At 45.9% G+C, this 26,864-nt stretch overlaps 1 protein-coding gene across 1 annotated transcript; it reads right to left on the reverse strand.

Moving 5' to 3' along the window:
* Nucleotides 1–5,025: 5,025 nt before the first annotated feature.
* SPAG7 (sperm associated antigen 7) lies at nt 5,026–26,395 on the reverse strand. Its single transcript, XM_082256563.1, has 7 exons — nt 26,271–26,395; nt 13,261–13,328; nt 11,650–11,738; nt 11,451–11,535; nt 11,286–11,375; nt 8,300–8,456; nt 5,026–5,207 (listed from the first exon to the last, which is right to left on the reverse strand). Exons 1-7 carry the CDS (start codon nt 26,353–26,355, stop codon nt 5,095–5,097), a joined length of 687 nt encoding a protein of 228 aa, XP_082112689.1. The 5' UTR covers nt 26,356–26,395; the 3' UTR covers nt 5,026–5,094.
* Between the last annotated feature and the right edge of the window lie 469 nt (nt 26,396–26,864).

A 26,864-nucleotide genomic window follows, 5' to 3' on the forward strand; every position in this document is an offset into this window, starting at 1 on the left:
GTAAGAGGTATTGTGGCCCTTTGGGAATAAATAGCCACTCAAATCATTGCAGGCAGGGGTATTGTGGACCCAAGGGCTGAATAGTCCCTCCAATTATTGCAGTCAGGGGTATTGTGGCCCTTTGGGAAGAACAGCCCTTCCAATCATTGCAGTCAGGGGTATTGTGGCCCTTTGGGAAGAACAGCCCTTCCAATCATTGCAGTCAGGGGTATTGTGGCCCTTTGGGAAGAACAGACCTTCCAATCATTGCAGTCAGGGGTATTGTGGCCCTTTGGGAAGAAAAGCCCTTCCAATCATTGCAGTCAGTCAGGGGTATTGTGGTACTTTGGGAAGAACAGCCCTTCCAATCATTGCAGTCAGTGGTATTTTGGCCCTATGATAAGAATAGCCCCTCCAATTAATGCATTCAGGGGTATTGTGGCCCTTTGTGACAAACATCCCCTCCAATCATTGCAGTCAGTGGTATTGTGGCTCTTGCATAGAACAGCCCCTCAAATCAATGGAGTCAGTGCAGTAGCGGGCCCCCAGGGGAGAATATCCCCTCACATCATGGGTGTCAGTGGGTTAATGGCTGCCAGGGGAGAACAGCCCCTCAAATTATTGGCGACAGTGAAATAGTCTCCCCCTAGGACAAACTAGTTGCTCAAATCATTGGAATAAGATCCGCTGGGAGAGAATAGCCTCAGTGTCCCTGAGTTAGTGACCCCCAGAGGAGAAAAGCCCCTCAAATCAGTGGTGTCAGGGGCACAGTGGTCCCTAAGGAAGTATACCCCCTCAAATCTTAGCTGTAAGTGGTACAGTGGCCCCCAGGAGTGAATATGCCCCTCAAATCATTGGGCACAGTGGGATCATGGTCCCAGGGGAGAGAATAGGTTTCAAAATTGATGGGGTCAGTGGCATAGTAGACCCAAGTGCAGAATATTGGTGTCAGTGGGATTGTTGCCCTTGGGAGGAATAGCCCCAAAATCATTGCTGTCAGAATAGATCCTGGCCTCAAAAGGAGAAGAGATCCTCAAATCAATGGTGCGAGTTGGATTGTGAGCCCAGGTATGAACAGCATTTAACATCATGGGTGTCAGTGGGATAGTGTCCCCCAGAGGAAAATAGCCCCTCAAATCATGGGCATCAGAAGGATAGTGACCCCCCCCCCCCCCCAGGACATAATCACACCTTACACTATTGAAGTCTGTAGCATAAGACCCTCCCAGAAGGGAATAGCCCCCAAAATAATTCTTAGTGGGCACCTGAGAAGAATAGCCTCTCAAGTCTGTGGTGTCAGAGACACAGTGGTCCCCAGTGTATAACTGCCCCTCGGATCATTGCTGTCAGTGATAGAGTGGTTTCCAGGAGAGAATAGCCCCTCAAACCATCAGAGACCATGTGCCCCAGGGAAGTCGAGCCATTTAAAATAACAGCAGTCAGTGGGATGATGGCCCCAGGGGAAAATAGGTCCCCAAATGGATGGTGTTGGTAACCCCCAAGAGAAAAACCCAAAAACCATTGGTGGCAGTGGGATTGGTGCCCTTGGGAAGAATAGCTACAAAATCATTGCTGTCAGTGGGATCCTGGCGTCAAAAAGGAGAATCGATCCTCAAATCAGTGGCATCAGTAGGATCGTGACCAAAAGGAAGAGTAGCCCCTCAAATCACTGGTAGCAGTAGAATAATGGTCCCCTAGAAGTGAACAGTCCCTCAAATCGTTTCTATCTATGGGATGTATGCCCCCAAGAGGACAACAGCGTCAGTAGAAGAAAAGCGGGGCTGCAGGGGAAAAGCAGACAGACAAAAACAATCAAAAATCCTTCAAAAATAAAGAAGGCCCACAATCAGATGTGTGCAATAATCTGATGCATGTAGCAAATCCAGCACTATCTAAATATTGGGGGGTGGGGGGTGGCAGAAGACACGAATAATAGTACATTATAGGCTGTATTAGAAATGGTTCACATTCCAGGGTCCATTGTTGATGGAAAGATGCACTTAACCACGCTCGTTAGCAAAAAATATCAGCAGCAATTTACAGTGAGATACCGCAAAACAAGAAGAAAGATTAAAAAGTTGCGCTACAAACTAATATAGATGTTCATTTTTTTTTTTTTTTAAGCAATATGCGATGATAAACATCAAACCAGTGATAAAATGAAACAAACCTAAAAATGTCAAACAATATACTGATAAAAATATTGGAGACAGGTGAATAAAGTCCCAAAATAATGACATAGAGATAAATCTATATCTCCATCTATCAATCACAGTATTGCTGCGCTACTACCACATATAAAAATAAATACACAGCGAAAAGTAGCCAACACAAATCCCGACTAAAATTGGATCAATAAGCAGTAATAGAAATGTGGCACTAATCTGGAACAATCACTCATAGACAGTCCATATATTGTGAGGGGAACCACAGTCCATATGTATTCAATACACACAAAAGGCGAAGAGTCCGTAAGCCCAGAGAGCCACCACCAAAGAACAGCTCACACTGTCTCTTACCGGAAATATATGACCCTCACTACAAAGGTCATATACAGCATACAAATCCAACAAGGATTTCCCACAGGAATGACAAACGATCACCTTCACCACCAAAGGTAGGCTCAAAAGATAAAAAAAAAAGAGCACTCCACATAGCGTAACACTGTTTGGTAGTTATATTTGCGCATATAGATAAAATTAGACTTACAAGATAGCAGGTCAAACGGAGCGTGGTATGTTTCCTCTCATATGATCGGTTACCGCCGGTTGACGTCGTCAGCCTATGACGGAACGCATCGGGTGGAGCTTACGGCGACGCACGCCACACGAGGAGACACTGCGGCCATTTTGTTGGTGGGTTACGGCGGTAACCGATCATATGAGAGGAAACATACCACGCTCTATTTGACCTGCTATCTTGTAAGTCTAACTTTATCTATATGCGCAAATAAAACTACCAAACAGTGTTACGCTATGTGGAGTGCTCTTTTTATCTTTTGAGCCTACTTTTGGTGGTGAAGGTGATCGTTTGTCATTCCTGTGGGAAGAGAGGAGGACCCTATCCTAGTTGGATTTGTATGCTGTATATGACCTTTGTAGTGAGGGTCATACATTTCCGGTAAGAGACAGTGTGAGCTGTTCCTTGGTGGTGGTTCTCTGGGCTTACGGACTCTTCACCTTTGTGTGTATTGAATACATATGGACTGGGGTTTCCCCTCACAATATATGGACTTTCTATGAGTGATTGTTCCAGATTAGCGCCACATTTCTATTACCCCAAAATAATGATTAAAATGTGAATCTCGTACCTTCATAAACACCACAAATGGCGATTGTTGTGAAAGGGATATCCTCATATGCAAAGCACACGTAATATGGCATGGCATCAGCCACCGCCAGTGATTATCCACCACCGTAAACAAGACCTGCGTACCAGATAGAAAAGACCCTTAAAAAAATGTCAACAACGCCACATGGAGGAATATAATGGAACTGATCCTCTGTGTATGCTAAATCCAACTTGCAGCCAAGGAAGCATCACCCACCAGTATATCTCCGAAAAGAATAGAAAGCTCCATAGTGTAAAACGTAAAAAAGCTTTATTACATTGTTAAAAGTTACACTTAGTGTCAGGAGGAAGGATCGCACAATGGTATAAAATTGTAGAAGTCGGCCGGCTCGCCGCTGCTCCCGTCCTTCCGGGTGACGTCACACAGGTGACGTTAGCACATCAGGACCCCAGAAGACGTCATATGTGACGAAACAAGTTGGGTCGCAACGAGCGGACGTCACCTGTGTGTTCGGAGAGCCGGCCAGCTGCTACAATTTATCCTATTGTGTGATACTTCCTCCTGACGCTACAAGTGTAACTTTCAATGATGTAATAAAACTTTACACTATGGAGCTTTCTATTCTTTTCGGAGATATACTGGTGGGTGATGCTTCCTTGGCCGCAAGATGGATTTAGCATACACAGAGGATCAGTTCCATTGTATTCCTCCATGTGGCATGGTTGACCTTTAAGGTCTTTTCTATCTGGTAAGCAGGTCTTGTTTACAGTGGTGGTGGATAGTCACTGGCGGTGGATGATACCATATCTCGTGTGCTTTGCATATGAGGATATCACTTTCACAACAATCACCATTGTTGATGGCACTCCATGATTCTCTACTCTGTACCGACCTTGTGAGAGGAGACAGACACCCACTTTCCTTTATCTCCGTAAACATGGGTGACACCATCTTTCCAGTTCTTTGATAGATTGCAAAAGACCAAAGATGACAGTTTGAAAAACCACACATTAAAACGTCAAAAACAGCACAGACACACAATTTAAATGAAAGGTTTGATCACTTTAATGAAGAGGTAGCTTCAAACGAACAGCCGGCCAGAGCATTCAAAAAAAAAAAAAAAAAAAAAAAAAAAAAAAAAAAAAAGGGGGGGGGGGTTTGGGGAGAAAAAACAGTCACAACAGGCCCACACACATACAGGATGTAGTGACCCCAAAAGGAAGGATGTGATGGGGTGTTGCTACCTAGTCAAAGTCCTATCAGTGGTGCTCACACACACCTCTCTAGGAATGAACAAACATTTATTAAAAAACATCCAGCAAAAAAAAAAAAATACACACTTCTGTAACCTGACATAGTGCATTCTGATCCTTTAGGCTGACCTGGTACCCATCTAACTGGATGAACACCACAGGCGCTGACCAATAAAAAACAAGCACAGCACCTCCTGAAAGCTCTATCCAGCGCTGTCCTTTCTTCACCATATAAAAACCATATTAAAAAACAAAACCACCATGAAGCAGCTTAAAATATAGTTAAAAAGCAGATAAAATTATTTCTTAAAGTGTTTTCATATTTCAGTTAGGGTTTTTGTTTTTCCGATAGTTGAATACATCAGGTGCCAAGCCTGCAGAGGAGGACATCAGCGAGGACTGTTCTGTACAGAACTCGCCTTATGAGGCTTCCAAACGTCTTAAAAAATTAACTAATATACGGAGAACAACATTTTTTTTTTTTTTTTTTTTTAGAATAATCCATGAGTATTAAAACCACTAGGAGATAAAAATGTTCATATGTCAGTCTCGGTAATCCTCAGAGCCGTCTTAGGAGGTGCCGGATGGAGGCTCTCCATCGTCGTGTTTCAAACGCTTCTTAGCACGTATTTCATTCATAGCTTCCTCGATGGAGCGCGTGTCTCGCTTGTTAGCAACGGGAACTGAGGGAGGAGATAGAATTGCAATTAACAAGAAATCAATGTCGTCTAGTGAAGATGCTCTGTTTATTCCCAGGTATTCAGGAACTCCTAAAATGACAAGGCCCTCACTGATCTACACTGTCCTTGCACCTGTATGCCATGGCCCTTCCTAAATCAATACAGTCTTCACACTTGTAGGACATGGTCCTCCCTGATCAATACTGTCCTCACATCTGTATGCCATGGTCCTCCCTGATCAATACTTTGCATGCCTGTATGACACCGACTTCACACCCCTATGAAATGGCCCTTTCTAAATCAACACTGGTCATCCCAATAGTATGACAATGCCCTCTCTAATCAATATTATCATCCCAACAGAATGACATGGACCCCTTGTTCAACATTGTCCCCATCTCTGTATGCCATAGCCCTCCTCTTAAGACTCCATTCACACTACCGCAACTTGTCAGGCGACTGGTCAGCCTGACAAGTCGCGGTCCATTGTGTGCTACGGGAACCGTTCTAAGAAAAAAGGTTCCTGTACTACTTCGGGGCGACATCGGAGCGACTTGCATAAACATTCATTATATGAAGTCCGTGCAAGTCGCGGTGCAGGCTACTTCACAGGTCGCCCCCGAAGTCGTGCCGCGTTCGTGTGAACCGGCACTAATACTATCCACACATCTGTGTACCATATCCCTCTCTGACCAATACTGTCCCCACCTCTGTATGCCATAGCCCTTCCCTTAATAATACTATCCACACACCTGTGTACCATGGCCCCCTCTGACCAATACTGTCCCCACCTCTGTATGCCAAAGCCCTTCCCTCAATACGAACCCTATACCTCTCTTACTTGTGTACCATATCCCTCTCTGACCAATACGGTCCCCACCTCTGTATGCCAAAGCCCTTCCCTCAATACGAACCCCATACCTCTTACCTGTGTACCATGGCCCTCTCTGACCAATACTGTCCCCACCTCTGTATGCCATAGCCCTTCCCTTAATAATACTATCCACACACCTGTGTACCATGGCCCCCTCTGACCAATACTGTCCCCACCTCTGTGTGCCAAAGCCCTTCCCTCAATACGAACCCTATACCTCTCTTACTTGTGTACCATATCCCTCTCTGACAAATACGGTCCCCACCTCTGTATGCAAAAGCCCTTCCCTCAATACGAACCCCATACCTCTCTTACCTGTGTACCATGGCCCTCTCTGACCAAGACTGTCCCCACCTCTGTATGGCATAGCCCTTCCCTTAATAATACTAACCTCACACCTGTATACCATGGCCCAATCTGACCAAGACTGTCCCCACCTCTGTATGCCATAGCCCTTCCCTTAATAATACTATCCACACACCCGAGTACCATATCCCTTTGACCAATGCGGTCCCCACCTCTTTATGCCATAGCCATTCCCTTAATACTATCCTCTTACCTGTGTACCATATCCCTCTCTGACCAAATACTGTCCCCACCTCCGTATGCCATAGCCCTTCCCTTAATACCATCCACACACCTGTGTGCCATATCCCTCTCTGACCAATACGGTCCCCACCTCTGTATGCAATAGCCCTTCCCTTAATAATACTAACTTCACACCTGTGTACCATGGCCCTCTCTGACCAATACTGTCCCCACCTCTGTATGCCATAGCCCTTCCTTCAATACGAACCCCATACCTCTCTTACCTGTGTACCATATCCCTCTCTGACCAAGACTGTCCCCACCTCTGTGTGCTATAGCCCTTCCTTCAATAAATACTATCCACACACCTGTGTACCATATCCCTCTCTGACCAATACTGTCCCCACCTTTGTATGCCAAAGCCCTTCCCTCAATACGAACACTATCCTCTTACCTGTGTACCATGGCCCTCTCTGACCAAGACTGTCCCCACCTCTGTATGCCATAGCTCCTCCCTTAATACCAATATCCTCACACCTGTATACCATGGCCCTCTCTGATCCCAATAGGACATGCCACTCCCTGACCAATACTGTCCTCACCCCTGTACGACACGCCCCGAAAAAAAAAAAAAAAACCCACACTGGAAGCTGATCTGGTACAGCTCTGCATAGACACCAATCAGCTTCCATTTTTTTTTTTTCCTTTTTTGGTCAAAGCTTAATTGAACATGCCAAAGTTAGAAACATATTGGCTACCATGCCCAGCTGCACCAGATTTTGCACCCTCCAGTTTTAGTAAATCAACCCCACTGTGCATCTATTAGAGAGCAAGCCCCCTGGCTGTCATCCTGACCCTCCAGCTTCAGGCTACGTTCACATGTCAGCGTAGCGATCGCGGGCAGAATCACTGCGATTCTGCCCGTGATCTGGAAATCATTGCCTGTGCGTTGCCCGTGATTTGCAATAGCACCCCAAACACTGTGCGATGTTGCCGTGATTTCCACCTGCCGAATCGCGATAACATTGCGCAAAAAAAAGAACAAGAGATTCTTTGGGGCGTCATGCAAATTTTTTTTTTTTTGAGCGGACGCATGACGCCCCAAAGAAGCTCTTGTACCTTTTTTAGGCGTCATGCGTCCCACGATTTTTTTTGCTCTATGTTACCGCGATTCGGCAGGCAGAAATCGCGGCAACATCGCACAGCGTTTGGGGTACTATTGCAAATCACAGGCAACGCACAGGCGCCCCGCGACTTGCAATGATTTCCGGATCGCGGGCAGAATCGCGGTGATTCTGCCTGCGATCGCTACGCCGGCATGTGAACATAGTCTTAATACTCTGACCTGAAAGAAAGAAGTTACATTTCCTGGAAAGCAGAACTTCTTTATCTGAATGCTTGTTCCAGGTCAGCAGCTCAGAGCTCAGAGGATTGAAGCATGAAGGCCAGCCAGTATGTTAGCCACGGAACTAGCATTTGCAGAAAGAGGTTATTATTGGCAGCCCCATGTTTTACTTAGGACAGGGTCACCTTGTAACAAGTGGGTAGGCTGCGCATGCATATCAAGGTTCATTCTCTAAATTTTGTCTGCAGCGTGCCCAAAATAAAAAAAAACATAGGAGCCCATCACTTTGGATAAGTCAAGCTTTCTGTCACATGCCCCCCCCCCCCACACCCCCCAATCAGTTCTTACCACAGCCGTAGGCCTTGTTGGCTTGCAGAGTGTGGGCAGCATCCTTTGCCGCAATTTTCCCGATCAGGTGACTGTATTTGTCCTTGTAGTCAGTGTTGGGGTTGACGCAGGACGGACCTCTCAGGGCGTCAGCTTCTGCCTCCTTCTGGGCCTGTTCCTGCCAGAACAAGATCAGCACCACCAGGGACCGTCAGTTATATGTGGAGAAGGAGGAGCAAGTATTATAAAACCCAGAGAGTACCAGCACCCTTAGCAAGATGGGGACACTAAAACTAGAACCAAAAGGCACATTTTTTTTTTTTTTAAAGTTTTGGACAGAGTGGAGATGGATTATAACCTCTGTCAGGTTTTTATTTCTGTCTGTGCCCCCCCCCCCTCCCCTATGAGGGAGATTCACCACCTCCATTTGTCCCGTTTACCGTGATCACCGAAGGTTTGGTCTGTCACCAGAAAGAAGTAAGGAAAATCTTCCTATGGGTACACCAGTTCTGGTGACAACCAGCGATTCCCCACTTGAAGGATTATTTTAACTCTCTGTTATGGGACAGGAAGTGAAGGCAGATCTCCCCAATGGGACACAGGCCGCACAACTGAAAAGGGTTCATAACTCCTCCATTACTCCATGCATTCAGGCTGCTGCCGCCCGATTGCCTCCACACACCCTCGGTACCAGGGGTTCCCCCCCCATGTATTCCAGTTTTCGCATGCCCATCTGCAGGCCCAGGGCCGACATAGCGGGTGGAGGAGAAGGAGATAAGCACACATCCGCTCTCCCCTTCTTGCCGTGACCCAAAAAGCAACATGTATGACATCACTTCCAGGCCAGCCTCAGTGTCCCCTAGCATAGCCAGGAAGGGATGTATTGCAATACATGCAGTGGAGCCGGGGGGGGGCTTTCAGACCCTGCATGTCTCATTAAAGCGAGCCAGTCACCTAAATATCACCACATGCATAAAATGAAAAAAAAAAAAAAAAAAAAAAAAAGTTACATCCAAGCATATAAAATACCCCCCAAGAATTGGGGACCCCCACATATATGCACAAAAGTAAACGCAGAGCAATATTCATAGCACCAGACCCCCTTCGTAACACTAAACTGATGACCTATAGGGGGGCTATTGAAGGGTCGCCTATAAAAAAAAAAATATAGGAGTAGCGAAGTTTGACTCCATTTCACGAGCACACGCAAACTTAAGGTTTGACATGTTGGGTATCCATTTACTCGGTGCAGCCTCGTCTTTTATTTTACCAAAAATTTGGGTAGTTCATTGGGTTTGTGGTCCCTAAAAATTCACTTTAGTGTGGTTTTTTTCCCCTAGATTTCTGTGGTAATATCAAGCGACATAAAAAAAAAAAAAATGGACCTACCACTATTTTATTCTCTGGGGTGTAGGAAAATACATATATTTCAGAAAATATATGTTGGGGGGGGGGTATGTAATATTTAGGCCTAGAATGATTTTAAACACGTGCAGAAAATGGCCATGGTAGTGAAAGGGTTAAAAGATGGTAATGCCAGATGTGTTGCATGGGATTCACAATTAGCTGATTACTGCGATTGGCTGTCACAAGATTAGGAGCCTGTCCTATCCACCACTAAGGTTTGCTGATTGACAGCCAATCACGGCCCTGGGGGGGGGGGGGGCATGTTATTTAGCATGCTAAACACATCACCTCCGGTCAAATGCATACAGGTGAAAGCACGGCATAAGGTCCCCCCTGCAGTGCTGCCACATATGCATACGGCTGGTGTCGAGGCGTTAAAAAGAATGGACTTTACCCATTCAGGGCAAAGCAACAGTTCTCTTTAACCACTAAAAGTAGGTTTTATATTCCCCTGTGGGGTTTGTACCTATAGGCAAGCCTATGATAAAGGTTTACCTATAGGTACTGTAAATATCTCCTAAATGTGCACCGTTTAGGACAGATTTACACTGCATGCAGCCGATGACATCATTGGCGCATGCGCTCTGAAGAAACGGCCGATGAGGTTATGCCGAGTAAACAAGATGCATAACATGTGAGGCCTTAAAACTGCGCACACTCGTTAAATGTCGAAAAACAAAACGGTACAAAAAAAAAAATTATATAATATATATATATATATATATATATATATATATATATATATATATATATATATATATATATATTTTTTTTTTTTTTTCAGGTTACCAGTTTAGTTACAGAGGAGGTCTTGCGCTAGAATTATTGCTCTCACGCCAACTATCGCAGCTATACCTCACACGTTTGGTTTGTACACTGATTACATATGCGGGCGCGACTTATGAATGAGATTGCTTCTACGTGCGAGCACTGAGGATGGGGGGGGGGGGCGTTTTTTTTTCCCCCCCTCATTTTTACACAATATGTTTTTTTTGGATCACTTTTATTGCTGTCAGAAGGAATGTAAACATCCCTTCGAGTAATAGGCAGCGACCGGTACTTTTTTTTTTTAGAGAGATCTGGGGTCTGTCTATAAGACCCCAAACCCCTCCTGTGAACAATTATTCAAAAACGCAAAGATCTGCGTTTTTTGAATACTTTCGATTTTTTGAAAGCTGGTGCCGTTGGTTCCCGAGTAAACTGGAAGGAACGGCATGACGTCGCTTCTGGGTTACCATATGGGAGACCCGATTCCAGCTTTGTTTGGGTCTCCAGCCAGGAACAGCCAGAAGGGGGGGGGGGGGCACTTAAAAGCAGCAGGAATTACAGGAAAGCCAACCGTCAGCTCTAAAAGACGGTATTGGGGTGATGCCTGCAGCTGCATATCACCCTGGTATTACCCCTTGAAGTCAAAGGACATACAAGTATGCGATTTGGCAGCAAGTGGTCAAGCTTTGACAATAAAACCTGGAAGCTGATTGGTTTCTATCCACACCTGCACCGGGTTTTTTGCACTCCAGTTTTAGTGAATTAAGCCCAATAAAAAAATCTAAGTAATAATAACACTGGGCCTCTTCCCAGCAGGTACACTCCACCATACCTTCAATTTCTTCTTCTCCTCCGCCTTTACCGGGTCCCACTCCTCCCCCTTCCGATACGCTTCCAGCTCCTCATCACACGGAGAAAACTCCTAGAAAGTGGAAATCTTCATGAGATGTCGGAGACAACACAGCCATTACTAGAAGGAGGAAAAACCAACACGCACCTTCTTAAAGATCATCACGTATCGGCTCTCCTCATCCTCGCCAAAGGAAAATGAAGTCAGACCGGCCACCTCCACCACGTCATGTCTGTACAGGGAGAACAAGGCACATGAGAGCGAAAAAGAGAGAGCGACAAAAAAAAAAAAGAAAGAAGAGAAAGAAAGACAGAGAGACAGAGAGACAGAGACAAGCTATACTAACAGTATGCTGCGCTCAATCTTCCCCATTGGCTGAAGTTTCCTCTTCGTCTGTGTGCTGTCCTGTATGAACTCCGACACCACCTTCTCCATCTAAAAAGAAATACATTTCAAACAGGAGGAAAGCGTATGTACAGATGTAGATTTTTATTCTTCTCCCTAATCACTGGTTTATACCTTGTACTGCATCTATATATATTGCTGTATGTTCACATCTTTCTACAATAAAATGTTTTTTTTGAATTTAAAATTAAAACAAATGCATGGATCATCAAGGACAGGGAGACTCCTATCCCCTTCTTAATGGGTCACCCTGCAGGAGGAGGACAGACTCCTATCCCCTTCTTAATGGGTCACCCTGCAGGAGGAGTACAGACTCCTATCCCCTTCTTAATGGGTCACCCTGCAGGAGGAGGACAGACTCCTATCCCCTTCTTAATGGGTCACCCTGCAGGAGGAGTACAGACTCCTATCCCCTTCTATATGTGTCACCCTGCAGGAGGAGTACAGACTCCTATCCCCTTCTATATGTGTCACCCTGCAGGAGGAGTACAGACTCCTATCCCCTTCTATATGTGTCACCCTGCAGGAGGAGTACAGACTCCTATCCCCTTCTATATGGGTCACCCTGCAGGAGGAGTACAGACTCCTATCCCCTTCTATATGTGTCACCCTGCAGGAGGAGTACAGACTCCTATCCCCTTCTATATGTGTCACCCTGCAGGAGGAGTACAGACTCCTATCCCCTTCTATATGTGTCACCCTGCAGGAGGAGTACAGACTCCTATCCCCTTCTTAATGGGTCACCCTGCAGGAGGAGGACAGACTCCTATCCCCTTCTTAATGGGTCACCCTGCAGGAGGAGTACAGACTCCTATCCCCTTCTATATGTGTCACCCTGCAGGAGGAGTACAGACTCCTATCCCCTTCTATATGTGTCACCCTGCAGGAGGAGTACAGACTCCTATCCCCTTCTATATGGGTCACCCTGCAGGAGGAGGACAGACTCCTATCCCCTTCTATATGTGTCATCCTGCAGGAGGAGGACAGACTCCTATCCCCTTCTATATGTGTCACCCTGCAGGAGGAGTACAGACTTCTATCCCCTTCTTAATGGGTCACCCTGCAGGAGGAGGACAGACTCCTATCCCCTTCTATATGTGTCACCCTGCAGGAGGAGTACAGACTCCTATCCCCTTCTATATGTGTCACCCTGCAGGAGGAGTACAGACTCCTATCCCCTTCTATATGTGTCACCCTGCAGGAGGAGTACAGACTCCTATCCCCTTCTATATGTGTCACCCTGCAGGAGGAGTACAGACTCCTATCCCCTTCTATATGTGTCACCCTGCAGGAGGAGTACAGACTCCTATCCTCTTCTATATGTGTCACCCTGCAGGAGGAGTACAGACTCCTATCCCCTTCTATATGTGTCACTCTGCAGGAGGAGTACAGACTCCTATCCCCTTCTATATGTGTCACCCTGCAGGAGGAGTACAGACTCCTATCCCCTTCTATATGTGTCACCCTGCAGGAGGAGTACAGACTCCTATCCCCTTCTATATGTGTCACCCTGCAGGAGGAGGAGGGTAGGTTGATGTCGGAGGTCACTTACCCGTTTCCTGAACTCCAGCTTCTGCCTCTTCTCATGTTCTTGCATCTTCTTGAGGCGGGCAGCTTGCTCTGTAGACAGACACGGAAGTAAGTTGCAAGAACACCGTATACAGCATACAAGAAGTACGGTTTCCCATTTTGAAATATAAAAAAGATACACAGCGACCCCTGAAGTGGTTCATTAATGATAAATGTTATTTATTAGGTGCCTTTCCACACACCCAAGGTCATCTTACAAGATTAGTAAGCAACAAAAAAACTATAAAAATAGTACAACTCGGCTCCAGGACGTAAAGGAAAATCTTGTTCCATTTCCCTGCACACAGTTTTATTTTTCCTCCCAGCACCGCGTTGCTGAAATTTCCATATAGATGAAGACTCCCTAGGGAACTCAAACTCCCAAGGTTACAATAATCTGTGATGAGGGGTGAAGAGGCCAAACTCTCCTGTACAGGCTCCTCTGATGGGGGGGGGGATTCTCCTGTACAGGCTCCTCTGATGGGGGGGGGGGGGATTCTCCTGTACAGGTTCCTCTGATGGGGGGGGGGGGGAGATTCTCCTGTACAGGCTCCTCTGATGGGGGGGGGGGGAGATTCTCCTGTACAGGCTCCTCTGATGGGGGGGGGGGGGGGGGAGATTCTCCTGTACAGGCTCCTCTGATGGGGGGGGGGGGGGGAGATTCTCCTGTACAGGCTCCTCTGATGGGGGGGGGGGGGGGAGATTCTCCTGTACAGGCTCCTCTGATGGGAGGAGATTCTCCTGTACAGGCTCCTCTGATGGGGGGGGGGGAGATTCTCCTGTACAGGCTCCTCTGATGGGGGGAGATTCTCCTGTACAGGCTCCTCTGATGGGGGGAGATTCTCCTGTACAGGCTCCTCTGATGGGGGGAGATTCTCCTGTACAGGCTCCTCTGATGGGGGGGGGGGGGAGATTCTCCTGTACAGGCTCCTCTGATGGGAGGAGATTCTCCTGTACAGGCTCCTCTGATGGGAGGAGATTCTCCTGTACAGGCTCCTCTGATGGGAGGAGATTCTCCTGTACAGGCTCCTCTGATGGGAGGAGATTCTCCTGTACAGGCTCCTCTGATGGGGGGGGGGGGGGGGGAGATTCTCCTGTACAGGCTCCTCTGATGGGAGGAGATTCTCCTGTACAGGCTCCTCTGATGGGAGGAGATTCTCCTGTACAGGCTCCTCTGATGGGGGGGGGGGGGGGGAGATTCTCCTGTACAGGCTCCTCTGATGGGGGGAGATTCTCCTGTACAGGCTCCTCTGATGGGAGGAGATTCTCCTGTACAGGCTCCTCTGATGGGAGGAGATTCTCCTGTACAGGCTCCTCTGATGGGGGGGGGGGGGGGGAATTGGGCTATGGCCATACAAGGAGGGGGTGCTGGAGAACAATGATTGTGGAAGCCGACATAAGCTAAACATGAAGACATAGAACCGGGACTTACAGCAAACTGAGACCAAATACAGTCCAGAACCTATCCTCACTTTTTCCTCATTGTTATGTTACAGCCTTATTCCAAAATGGATTCAATTCATTATTTTCCTCAAAATTCTACAAACACTCCCCCATAATGACAACATGAAAGACGTTTGTTTGAAGTCTTTGCAACTTTATTAAAAATAAAAAATCCCAAGTATTCATGGCCCCAAAAGGACCATGAGAAACAAAAACTCTCTGGTCGGATGAAACATAGATGGAACTATTTGGCCTGAATGGCAAGTGTCATGTCTGGAGGAAATCAGGCAACGCTCATCACCTGGCCAATACCATCCCTACAGTGAAGCATGGTGGTGGCAGCATCATGCGGTGGAGAGGTTTTTCAGCGGCAGGGGCTGGGAGACAAGTCAGGATGGAGGGAAAGATGAATGCAGCAATGTACAGAGACATCCTTGATGAAAACCTGCTCCAGAGAGCTCTGCACCTCAGACTGGGTCGAAGGGGTATCTACCAACAGGACAACTACCCCAAGCACAGCCAGAGCCCAGACTTGAACCCGATTAACATCTCTGGAGAGGTTCTTGAAATGTTCAGTTGGTCCCCTACAGTACCTATGGTTCCTGCTGCCGTTTGTGTTTTAGTGAGTTTTTTTTTTTTTTTGCAATAGCACTTATTGTGTGTTTGCTTTATGATGCTCGACTGACTGTCTCCTATGTATCCACGTGTGCTGCTGTTGTACTCTGGTACTTTGTTCTTTTCAATAAAGGAATTAAAAAAAAAAAAAAAAAAAAACCATCTCTGGAGAGATCTGAAGATGGCTGTGCACCGACGCTCCCCATCCAACCTGATGGAGCTTGAGAGGTCCTGCAAAGAAGAATGGGAGAAACTGCCCAAAAATAGGTGTGCCAAGCTTGTAGCATCATACTCAAGGATCGGAGGCTGTAATTGGTGCTTCACCAAAGTACTAAGCAAAGGCTGTGAATAATTATGTACATGGGATTCTTTTTCCTTTTTTATTTTTAATAAATTTTCAAATATTTCAAAACAAACTTCTTTCACGTTGTCATTATGGGGTATTGTTTGTAGAATTTTGAGGAAAATAATAAATGTAATCCATTTTAGATTAAGTCTGTAACATAAAATGTAAAAAAGTGAAGCGCTGTGAATACTTTCCGGATGCACTGTATTTTGGAGGTGTGAAAAATGTTGGCAATTATGGAAAGGTTTGCATTGTACCAACCTTTTATTTTGTCATCACAGTCCCTAATGAAGGTGCAAGCTGGTAAGTCGCAGGCTCTGGCTGAGCATTGACTTGCCATGTCGGTGACTCTGTAGGGCAGGGGTCACCAAACTGTGGCCCGGGGAGCTGTACGCGGCCCTTTTTATTTTTTAATAGTGCCCTAAGGGCAAGATATAGGCTTTCTACTGACACCAATAATGGGGCACTGTCTCTCCCGACCCCCACTGACGCCAATGATGGGACACTATTCCGCCCACTGACGCCAGTATGTTGGCTGAACTGGATGGGCGTGTGTCTTTCAACCAGAGTAACTATGCAACCAATGATGAGGCACTATTTTACCTTTATTACTCCCACTAATGCCGGGACATTTTCTAAATTATATGGGCAATGAACTGACTAAAGTTTAGAGACCCCCCTACTGTAGTGTTAACGCACAGGAGCGCCCAGGGTAAATTCCCAAATTGGCCACTAGGTGCCACCATAGTCAAGGTCAGGATCCCTTGCAGTGAGAGTAATCGTGTAGTTGCCTTGCCTAGAGGCCCTCAGTAGCGAGTAAGGTTTTACCATAAGGTGACCATAGGTTTAGAGGCTACACCTCCCTTTTTAAGAAATCTTATATATATATATATATATATATATATATATATATAATAAAAAAAAAAAAAAAAAAAAAAAAAAAACACCAGATCAGCCATGGCCAAAACTTTTAAAAACACAAATACATTTTCACAAAGTCTGCTGCCCCAGTTTTTATGATGGCAGTTTGCATATACTCCAGAATGTTATGAAGAGTGATCAGATGAATTGCAAAGTCCTTCTTTGCCATGAAATGAACTTCATCCCATAAAAACATTTCCATTGCATTTGCGAAGAAGGAACACAAGGGACGAATCCTCTTTCCGATTGTTTGGGGCATCGGGAACAAACCTTGCTTGGAGAAGAAAAGCTGAAGGCTACCATCAGTCCTCTGTCATGACAACAGTAAAGCATCCTGAGACCATTCATGTGTGGGGTTGCTTCTCAGCCGAGGGAGTGGGCTACCTCACCATTTTGCCTAAGAGACGCCTTGAGAGGGGACATGATACCGTGGTTCCCCAAAAATAAGACCGGGTCTTACAGTGGGTACGGAAAGTATTCAGACCCCCTTAAATTTTTCACTCTTTGTTATATTGCAGCCATTTGCTAAAATCATTTAAGTTCATTCTTCTTCCTCATGAATGTACACATAGCACCCCATACTGACAGAAAAACACAGAATTGTTGACATTGTTGCAGATTTATTAAAAAAGAAAAACTGAAATATCACATGGTCCTAAGTATTCAGACCCTTTGCTGTGACACTCATATATTTAACTCAGGTGCTTTCCATTTCTTCTGATGATCCTTGAGATGGTTCTACACCTTCATTTGAGTCCAGCTGTGTTTGATTATACTGATTGGACTTGATTAGGAAAGCCACACACCTGTCTATATAAGACCTTCCAGATCACAATGCATGTCAGAGCAAATGAGAATCATGAGGTCAAAGGAACTGCCTGAAGAGCTCAGAGACAGAATTGTGGCAAGGCACAGATCTGGCCAAGGTTACAAAAAGATTTATGCTGCACTTAAGGTTCCTAAGAGCACAGTGGCCTCCATAATCCTCAAATGGAAGACGTTTGGGACGACCAGAACCCTTCCTAGAGCTGGCCGTCCGGCCAAACTGAGCTATCGGGGGAGAAGAGCCTTGGTGAGAGAGGTAAAGAAGAACCCAAAGATCACTGTGGCTGAGCTCCAGAGATGCAGTCAGGAGATGGGAGAAAGTTGTAGAAAGTCAACCATCACTGCAGCCCTCCACCAGTCGGGGCTTTATGGCAGAGTGGCCAGACGGAAGCCTCTCCTCAGTGTAAGACACATGAAAGCCCGCATGGAGTTTGCTAAAAAACACCTGAAGGACTCCAGAATGGTGAGCAATAAGATTCTCTGGTCTGATGAGACCAAAATATAACTTTTTGGCCTTAATTCTAAGCGGTATGTGTGGAGAAAACCAGGCACTGCTCATCACCTGTCCAATACAGTCCCAACAGTGAAGCATGGTGGTGGCAGCATCATGCTGTGGGGGTGTTTTTCAGCTGCAGGGACAGGACGACTGGTTGCAATCGAGGGAAAGATGAATGCGGCCAAGTACAGGGATATCCTGGACAAAAACCTTCTCCAGAGTGCTCTGGACCTCAGACTGGGCCGAAGGTTTACCTTCCAACAAGACAATGACCCTAAGCACACAGCTAAAATAACGAAGGAGTGGCTTCACAACAACTCCGTGACTGTTCTTGAATGGCCCAGCCAGAGCCCTGACTTAAACCCAATTGAGCATCTCTGGAGAGACCTAAAAATGGCTGTCCACCAATGTTTACCATCCAACCTGACAGAACTGGAGAGGATCTGCAAGGAGGAATGGCAGAGGATCCCCAAATCCAGGTGTGAAAGACTTGTTGCATCTTTCCCAAAAAGACTCCTGGCTGTATTAGATCAAAAGGGGGCTTCTACTAAATACCGAGCAAAGGGTCTGAATACTTAGGACCATGTGATATTTCAGTTTTTCTTTTTTAATAAATCTGCAACAATGTCAACAATTCTGCGATTTTCTGTCAGTATGGGGTGCTATGTGTACATTCATGAGGAAGAAGAATGAACTTAAATGATTTTAGCAAATGGCTGCAATATAACAAAGAGTGAAAAATTGAAGGGGGTCTGAATACTTTCCGTACCCACTGTATATTAATTTTGGCTACAAAAAACACAATAGGGCTTATTTTCAGGGGATGTCTTATTTATTTAAGGTATGTAAAAAGACTTTAAGTGCTGGTTCACATTGCCGCTACCACTAAAGTAGCGTCGCTTCCAGCGCGACGACTTTTTATTTGGCCAATCACAATATGATGTCTTGTGACTTAATTTCCTTTTCCTGTTTTTTTTTTTTTTAAAAAAAAAAAAAAAAAAAGCTTTTTTCCTATAATTTTTAAGAAGCACATGCCTCCAAAGACGCCCAAAAAATGCCCGCAAAATGTCTGCAAGAAAAAAAGCCAGCCGCAGAGAAGCCGTATTACAGAAAATATAGTAAAAAGGATGTTTTTTAGGGGTTCTGGACATGCTACAGAGCTGAAACTTGACAGGTACACTTTTTAGACCCCCCCCCAGACACTAAATCCAGAAAATGACATGCCTGCCTAAAAAAATGCCCGCTAAATGCCTGCAAGAAAAAAAGCCAGCCGCAGAGAAGCCGTATTACAGAAAATATAGTAAAAATGATGTTTTTTAGGGGTTCTGGACATGCTACAGAGCTGAAACTTGACAGGGACACTTTTTAGACCCCCCAGAAACGAAATCCAAAAAATGACATGCCTGCCTAAAAAAATGCCCGCTAAATGCCTGCAAGAAAAACGGCCAGGTTGACAGAAGACATATTCATTTTTTAATGAAAATTATGCTCTTTTCTTTTTCACTACCATTTTTTTGCAAAGTCGGACGACAAGTCGGATTACAGGTCGCTTCAATTAAGATAAGGAGGCGACTCCCATTGAAGTATATGGGACAGGTCGGATCACTGGTCGCCTGAAAGTAGTACCGGACCCTTTTCGGAAGTCGGAGCGAACTTAATAGCGGCAATTAAGACGCCACTGATTCAATTACATTGGTTTGGTTATGTCAAGCGACCTGGGGCGACAAGTCGCCTCGTGAGTCGCCCTAGTGTGAATGGGGGCTAAAGGGATTATAACCAGAGATGTATAGTAACTAAGTAGAACTACGTCACTACTGTACTTAAGTACCGAAATGCGGTATCTGTACTTTCCTAGAGTAGAATTTTTTTCTCCTACTTCTACTTTTACTTCACTACATTTTTTCTATGATTTCGATACTTCTACTCAAGTATTTTTTTTTTTGTGCTGCATAGTTACTCGTTACTTTTAAAAAAATTACCACTGCCAGAACAGTAGATGGCAGGTTGCATAAAGCTCAAAAAAATGTGTATAATGTTATTTGTAAATCAGCGCATACGGAAATAAAGGCTGTGTATAATAAAAGCTGCTATACCAAATCTTTCCAATAAAAAGAAAATATGAAACAAACAAATAAATGGTGCTACAGCGCTTAAAGTGCATCAAGAAACTACTAACAAACACAGGTTAATCATTTGAATAAATCATTTGAAATAATAAAAACAATATGATGTTCAAACTTTTGACTTATTTCTTTAATAACTACATAACACAGTACTTGTACTTCTACTTTCAGTACTTGAGTAGAAATTTTTTTTCAAAACTACTGGTACTTTTTACTTTTAGTACTTAAGTAGCAAATTTTTTGAAAAAACTACTTGCAATACTTAAGTATAAAAAATGTTGAATACTTTAGTACTTCTACTTAAGTAACTTTTTCTGCGAGCACTTCCACTTCTACTCAAGTAATTTTTTGATCGAGCACTTGTACTTTTACTCAAGTAGAAATTTCGAGTACTTTATACAAGTCTGATTATAACCCTAAAATAAATAAATAGCCTGATGCTTTAAAGCATGGTAGACAGCACAGTGCTTGTGTTGTGTCATTTAGCCCTCTCTATGTTCTAAAAAAAAAAAAAAAAACTGGAATAAAATAATAAAATGTTACAAAAAAAAAAAAAATGTTCTCTCGCTGTCAGCTCAGGAGTCAGCATTATGACATTCTGTAATCCCAAAAATAAACCTTGGATAAAGTCATTATAAAATTATGTAATCAATTTTGTAAAAAGATTATATAATGTGCAGCGTGTCTCCTTTTGTAACTTTATTGTGGAAAATACCATATTTACAACACCGCTGGGCACTCACGTGACCCTCCAGAGCTCTACTTTCCCTCTCTGAATACTGCAGAGGGAGGGGCTGATATCAAGGATTTTACTAGGGCTTATTTTCGGGGTAGGGCTTATATTGCAGCCATCCCTGAAAACCATGCTAGGTCTTATTTTCGGGGTAGGGCTTATTTTCAGGGAAAGAGGGTAGCAATTTATAAATATCTCAATGGTGATCTCGGCATAGAAAAAAAAAAAGGCATTCAGTCGAAGGGATTGCATGAGGACTCAAGGACATACAATGCGATTAGAGGAAATGCGATTAGAGGAGAAGCGTTTTAACCTCAGGCAATGCAGGGGGTTCTTTACTGTTAGGGCTACAAGATTGTGGAATTCTCTACCACAAGAGGTGGTTTCTGCGGGAAGTATGGTGGCTTTCAAAAGACTCTTAGACGTACATCTCAAGGATCAGAACATTCAGGGGTATGTGAGATGATTACGGCCACACACACCTACACAGGTTGAACTGGATGGACTGTTGTCTTTATTCAACCTCACCTACTATGTAACTATGTAACACAACCATGAATAAAGAATGGTACAAAAACCTCCCCAGAGCATCTTCTCCCAACCATCCAAGAACAGTTTGGTGAGGAATAATGCCTTTTCCAGCATGACGGAGCACCTCGCCATAAGACAAAAGTGACAACCAACTGTCTTGGGGAACAAAACATCGAAATATTGGATCCATGGCCAGGAAACTCACCAGATCTTAATCCCATTGAGAACTTGGGGCCAATCCTCAAGAAGCGGGTGAGGGGGAAAAAAAAAAAAAAAAAAAAACAACACTACACAAATTCTGACAAACTTCAAGCATTGATTATGCAAGACTAAGCTGCCATCATTCAAGATGTGGCCCAGAAATTAATTGACAGCATGCAAGAGCAAACTGCAGAGGTCTTGAAAAAGAAGGGTCAACACTGCAAATATTGATTCTTTGCAACGATCAATAAAAAGTTTGACACTTATGAAATGCTTGTAATTCTAAAAACACTGAAAATTAATATTTGTGTAATTCTCAAAACGTTTGGCCATGTACAACTCCATGTACATTGGTGTGATGGTCAGTGGGGAGAATACTCCTTACATTTGTGGCTACTGGGAGGAATTAGCCCCTTACAGATAGCTAAAAAGATCAATGGTGTCAGGGGGGAACTTATCCGAGAGGCAGAAATTGCTTGAGGAACCTAGCCACCCCCCCCCCCCCAAGCAAACTCTGGAGGAACCCTGCCATAGAAGGTGAGGTAGTGCCAGCCTTGCCCATGCAAGGCATCTTGGGGAAAAAGGGCACTGAATACCTAATCTGGTGGGAGTCCGATGTTGGTTGGTCGTCAAGGGAAGCCTTGCAAGGACCAGGCCACAGCAAAGAGGTAAGCCTTGAGGCTCCAGCTCTAGAAGCTTCCCCTTGGGGGGAGAAGGCTAGAATAGAGAGGTGTAGGCATTTTGGGACTGCTGGCAAGCTACCTAAAAAGGTACTGGCTCCTCGACATGGGAGGGGGGGGGGGGGGGGAACACCCCTTTTCTGAATTCTCACCTAGGCAAGAATGATGGACCCAGTACTGGGACACGTTCATCTAGCACCCAGGGCAAGGATGCAGAAGTGCGCCCCCCCCCCCCCATTGATGCATGGGTTTATTTCCCTTGCCCATTCTCTGCCCCCTTGTTCCACTGAGCCCAAGTGCAGCTGCCCGCTCCTTGTCCCAGTCCTAGATGTACCACCCCCACCCAAAGTTTTTGGGGATACCTACGTCATGCATCCCAGGAGGCTTAATGGCTAAGTTAAGCATGCTGGACACATGCAGTCGGAGGTAAGAGGCCGGATACCAGGAACTGAAGCGCCAGCTATCCTCCTGATCTTGTCACCATGGAAGATGGCATTGCATGATAGTGCCAGAATCATTGGCAAAGGAAGTAGGTTATTTCACTGCAACCCAGCAGACCAGGTAAGACAGGGTTAACAAGGTTAACTCCAAGTAAGAGGGTAAAGTTCCTCTTTAATCCAGCACTTTAAATTGGCTCTGATGCCCAAGGCCGGTAGGAAGGACTGCAGATCTTTTTGTACTGTGATTGGTTTCACAGTGCAGAGGTCATCAGGAACCCATCCTATTGGCTCCTGATCAGTATGTGACCTAAATGGGCTCTGATGCCCATAGCTGGTAGGAGGGACTCCAGATCTTTTTGTACCGTGATTGGTTTCATAGTGCTTTGATTGGTTTCATAGTGCTGAGGTCATCAGGAACCCATGCGATTGGCTCCTGATCACCAGTATGTGACCTAAAATTGGCTTTGATGCCCAAGGCCAGTCAGGAATCCAGATCTTTCTGTACAATGATTGGCTTCACAGTGCAGAGGTCATCAGGAACCCATCCTATTGGCTCCCGATCAGTATGCGTTTGCAAATGCGTGTCAACTAAACCCCTGTTCTTTATTTCTATCGAGACAGGTCTACTTGGTTGGTGGCAGACTGGAGGGTGAGTACATCAGACTGGGGGCTGGCTGGCTTCCATGCACCTCTTTTAATCCTTTTCAATTTGTTTTTTCCGATACAGGGATGGAGACGCTGGGCATACCTGCCGGTGTCTCACCTAAAGTCCCACATAGCCCACATTGTCCCTGATCAGTATGTGACCTAAATGGCCTCTGATGCCCAAGGACAGTAGGAGGGATTCCAGACCTTTCTGTACCACGATTGGCTTCATAGTGCGTAGGTCCTCAGGAACCCTTCCTATTGGCTCCTGATCAGTATGCGAGTTAAATGGGCTCTGATGCCCATAGCTGGTAGGAGGGACTCCAGCTCTTTTTGTACCGTGATTGGTTTCATAGTGCTGAGGTCATCAGGAACCCATCCCATTTGGCTCTTGATCACCAGTATGTGACCTAAATTGGCTCTGATATCTGGAGACCTTCTGACTGGTCTTGGGTATCGGAGCCAATTTAGGTCACATACTGGTGATCAGGAGCCAAATGGGATGGGTTCCTGAACTTCCTGATGACCTCAGCAATATGAAGCCAATCACGGTACAGAAAGATCTGGAGTCCTTCCTACCGTCCTTGGGCATCAGAGGCCATTTAGGTCACATACTGATCAGGAACCAATAAGATGGTTTCCTGATGCCCACGGTAGAAAAAGATCTGGAGTCCCTCCTACCAGCTATGGGCATCAGAGCCCATTTAACTCACATACATACTTTTCAGGAGCCAATAGGATGGGCTCCTAATGACCTCAGCACTATGAAGCCAATCATGGTACAGAAAGATCTGGAGTCCTTCTGACTGGTCTTGGGTCTTTCTGTACCATGATTGGCTTCATAGTGCTGAGGTCATTAGGAGCCCATCCTATTGGCTCCTGAAAAGTATGTATGTGAGTTAAATGGGCTCTGATGCCCATAGCTGGTAGGAGGGACTCCAGATCTGTTTCTACCGTGGGCATCAGGAAACCATCTTATTGGTTCCTGATCAGTATGTGATCTAAATGGCCTCTGATGCCCAAGGACGGTAAGAAGGACTCCAGATCTTTCTGTACCGTGATTGGCTTCATATTGCTGAGGTCATTAGGAGCCCATCCTATTGGCTCCTGAAAAGTATGTATGTGAGTTAAATGGGCTCTGATGCCCATAGCTGGTAGGGACTCCAGATCTTTTTCTACCGTGGGCATCAGGAAACCATCTTATTGGTTCCTGATCAGTATGTGATCTAAATGGCCTCTGATGCCCAAGGACGGTAGGAAGGACTCCAGATCTTTCTGTACCGTGATTGGCTTCATATTGCTGAGGTCATCAGGAAGTTCAGGAACCCATCCCATTTGGCTCCTGATCACCAGTATGTGACCTAAATTGGCTCTGATACCCAAGACCAGTCAGAAGGACTCCAGATCTTTCTGTACCATGATTGGTTTCATAGTGCTGAGGTCATTAGGAGCCCATCCTATTGGCTCCTGAAAAGTATGTATGTGAGTTAAATGGGCTCTGATGCCCATAGCTGGTAGGGACTCCAGATCTTTTTCTACCGTGGGCATCAGGAAACCATCTTATTGGTTCCTGATCAGTATGTGACCTAAATGGCCTCTGATGCCCAAGGCCAGTCAGGACTCCAGATCTTTCTGTACCATGATTGGTTTCATAGTGCTGAGGTCATCAGGAACCCATCCTATTGGCTCCTGATCAGTATGTGACCTAAATGGGCTCTGATGCCCAAGGCCAGTCAGGACTCCAGATCTTTCTATACCGTGATTGGTTTTAAAGTTCTGAGGCCATCATGAACCCATCCTACCGGCTCTCAGCCATCAGTAAGCGACCTTGAGTGGTCACTAGGAATTAACATATAAAATTTTCAAAATTCGAAGCACCTTGCCCATGAATTTGCAAGTTAGGGAGTTAAAAAGTCTTCCAGTTCAGGCTCTTCCTTCTCCTAACCTCCAGATGGGGGCGTCTTCCGGAAATGACTAGGCGCTGGGGCCGGCTGCTATTGGGGCCCATTGGTGTAGGGCCTCAGGGTTGTACAGGTCAGATCACTGGTGATGCTGGTTGGGCCAAGCCAGAAGTGCTCCTGCATCCAAAGTAATCAGGACATTGGAGAAAGGAGCCGGCACTCATAGTACCTGGGATGTCTAAGAGGACCATCTAGTGTAGGGATCCTCAAACTACGGCCCTCCAGCTGTTGCGGAACTACACATCCCATGAGGCATTGTAAAACTCTGACATTCACAGGCATGGCTAGGCATGATGGGAATTTTAGTTCCAGAACAACTGGAGGGCCAAAGTTTGAAGACCCCTGAAAAATGGTAAAAAGTGGCTCCTCCCCCACCATGTGGTTGCTAGTTCATGTTAAGGACACAGTCCAGGACAATGAACAACTGCAGAATCTAATTTGAGGCTGAAAATTCTCATTTAAATGTAATAAATGAGTTCCTATAGTGTCCTCTGACTTTTTGCCTCCATGTGGTCCTCCCTGTCTGCATGATCACACTACTATTAAAACTGCCTCACTGGCCCTTTAACTGTATGACTAGCAGTTACAGCAACCAATGAGGAAGCAGCTTGCTTTACCAGGAGGAGACATTAGCCTGGCTACTTCCGCCCTCCTCTATTCCCACTGAAGGACGCGGCAATGCTTCAGCCAATCACAATCAAACTGCGCCACGCTATGGGCAGCTGGTCAGCCAATCAGCCACGAATAGGAAGAAGCGTCTCTCTTGGATTGGCCGGGCCATCTCCCGATAGTAACAACCGGGGTAGATCCCTCCTAGCGACCATCCAGCCTATGGAAAGGTGGCGCCACCTCCGTTTGGTCGATGCCTCCCTACAATAATATGACGGACAGGCGGCCCGGCCAATAGAGAGAGACGCTGGCGCCGGTTCGGCGAGAGAAATGAAACAACGGGTGTAGCGCTACCCTTCGGGCTGAGTGACCCGAATACCGGGGCCTGCCGACTCCTCTACCCCCATCATGTCACCCGGCTCACCTCGGGCCTTCTTCCGACTCTCCTGGTCCCCGACCTGAGGCGGCCGCTCCATGGAGCTGAGAATAGAACTGAGCAGGTCCGCCATCTTGGATGCTAGAAGCAGCGGCGCGCGCGCCTTATATAGGAGCGCGCGAGGCTTAAAGCGGCAACAGATGTGGGCAGCAGGTGGGGGGCTGAGGCTTAAAGGGGCAACAAAAAGTGGGGCCGCCACATTAAATAGGAACACAGGATTACAGAGAGGACACGGGGGGACTGTACCAACCAGAGAGGACACGGGGGGGGGGGGGGGGAGAACGTACCACCCAAAGGGGACATGGGGGGAGAACGTACCACCCAGAGAGGACACGGGGGAGAACGTACCACCCAGAGAGGACACGGGGGAGAACGTACCACCCAGAGAGGACACGGGGGAGAACGTACCACCCAGAGAGGACACGGGGGAGAACGTACCACCCAAAGTGGACACGGGGGAGAACGTACCACCCAGAGGGGACACGGGGGAGAACGTACCACCCAGAGGGGACACGGGGGAGAACGTACCACCCAGAGGGGACACGGGGGAGAACGTACCACCCAGAAGGGACACGGGGGAGA

The sequence above is a fragment of the Pelophylax lessonae genome (assembly GCF_965119305.1).
Source record: "Pelophylax lessonae genome assembly, chromosome: 4".
NCBI classification, from domain to species: Eukaryota; Metazoa; Chordata; class Amphibia; order Anura; family Ranidae; genus Pelophylax; species Pelophylax lessonae.

Excerpts from the sequence above, each read along its gene's own strand:
- SPAG7 (XM_082256563.1), bottom strand. The coding sequence starts at position 26,355 with ATGGCGGACCTGCTCAGTTCTATTCTCAGCTCCATGGAGCGGCCGCCT. Across the intron at positions 11,376-11,450 it reads ACGTGATGATCTTTAAGAAG|GAGTTTTCTCCGTGTGATGA; the intron begins GTGCGTGTTGGT and ends TCCACTTTCTAG. Across the intron at positions 8,457-11,285 it reads AGGAGAAGAAGAAATTGAAG|GAACAGGCCCAGAAGGAGGC; the intron begins GTATGGTGGAGT and ends TTGTTCTGGCAG.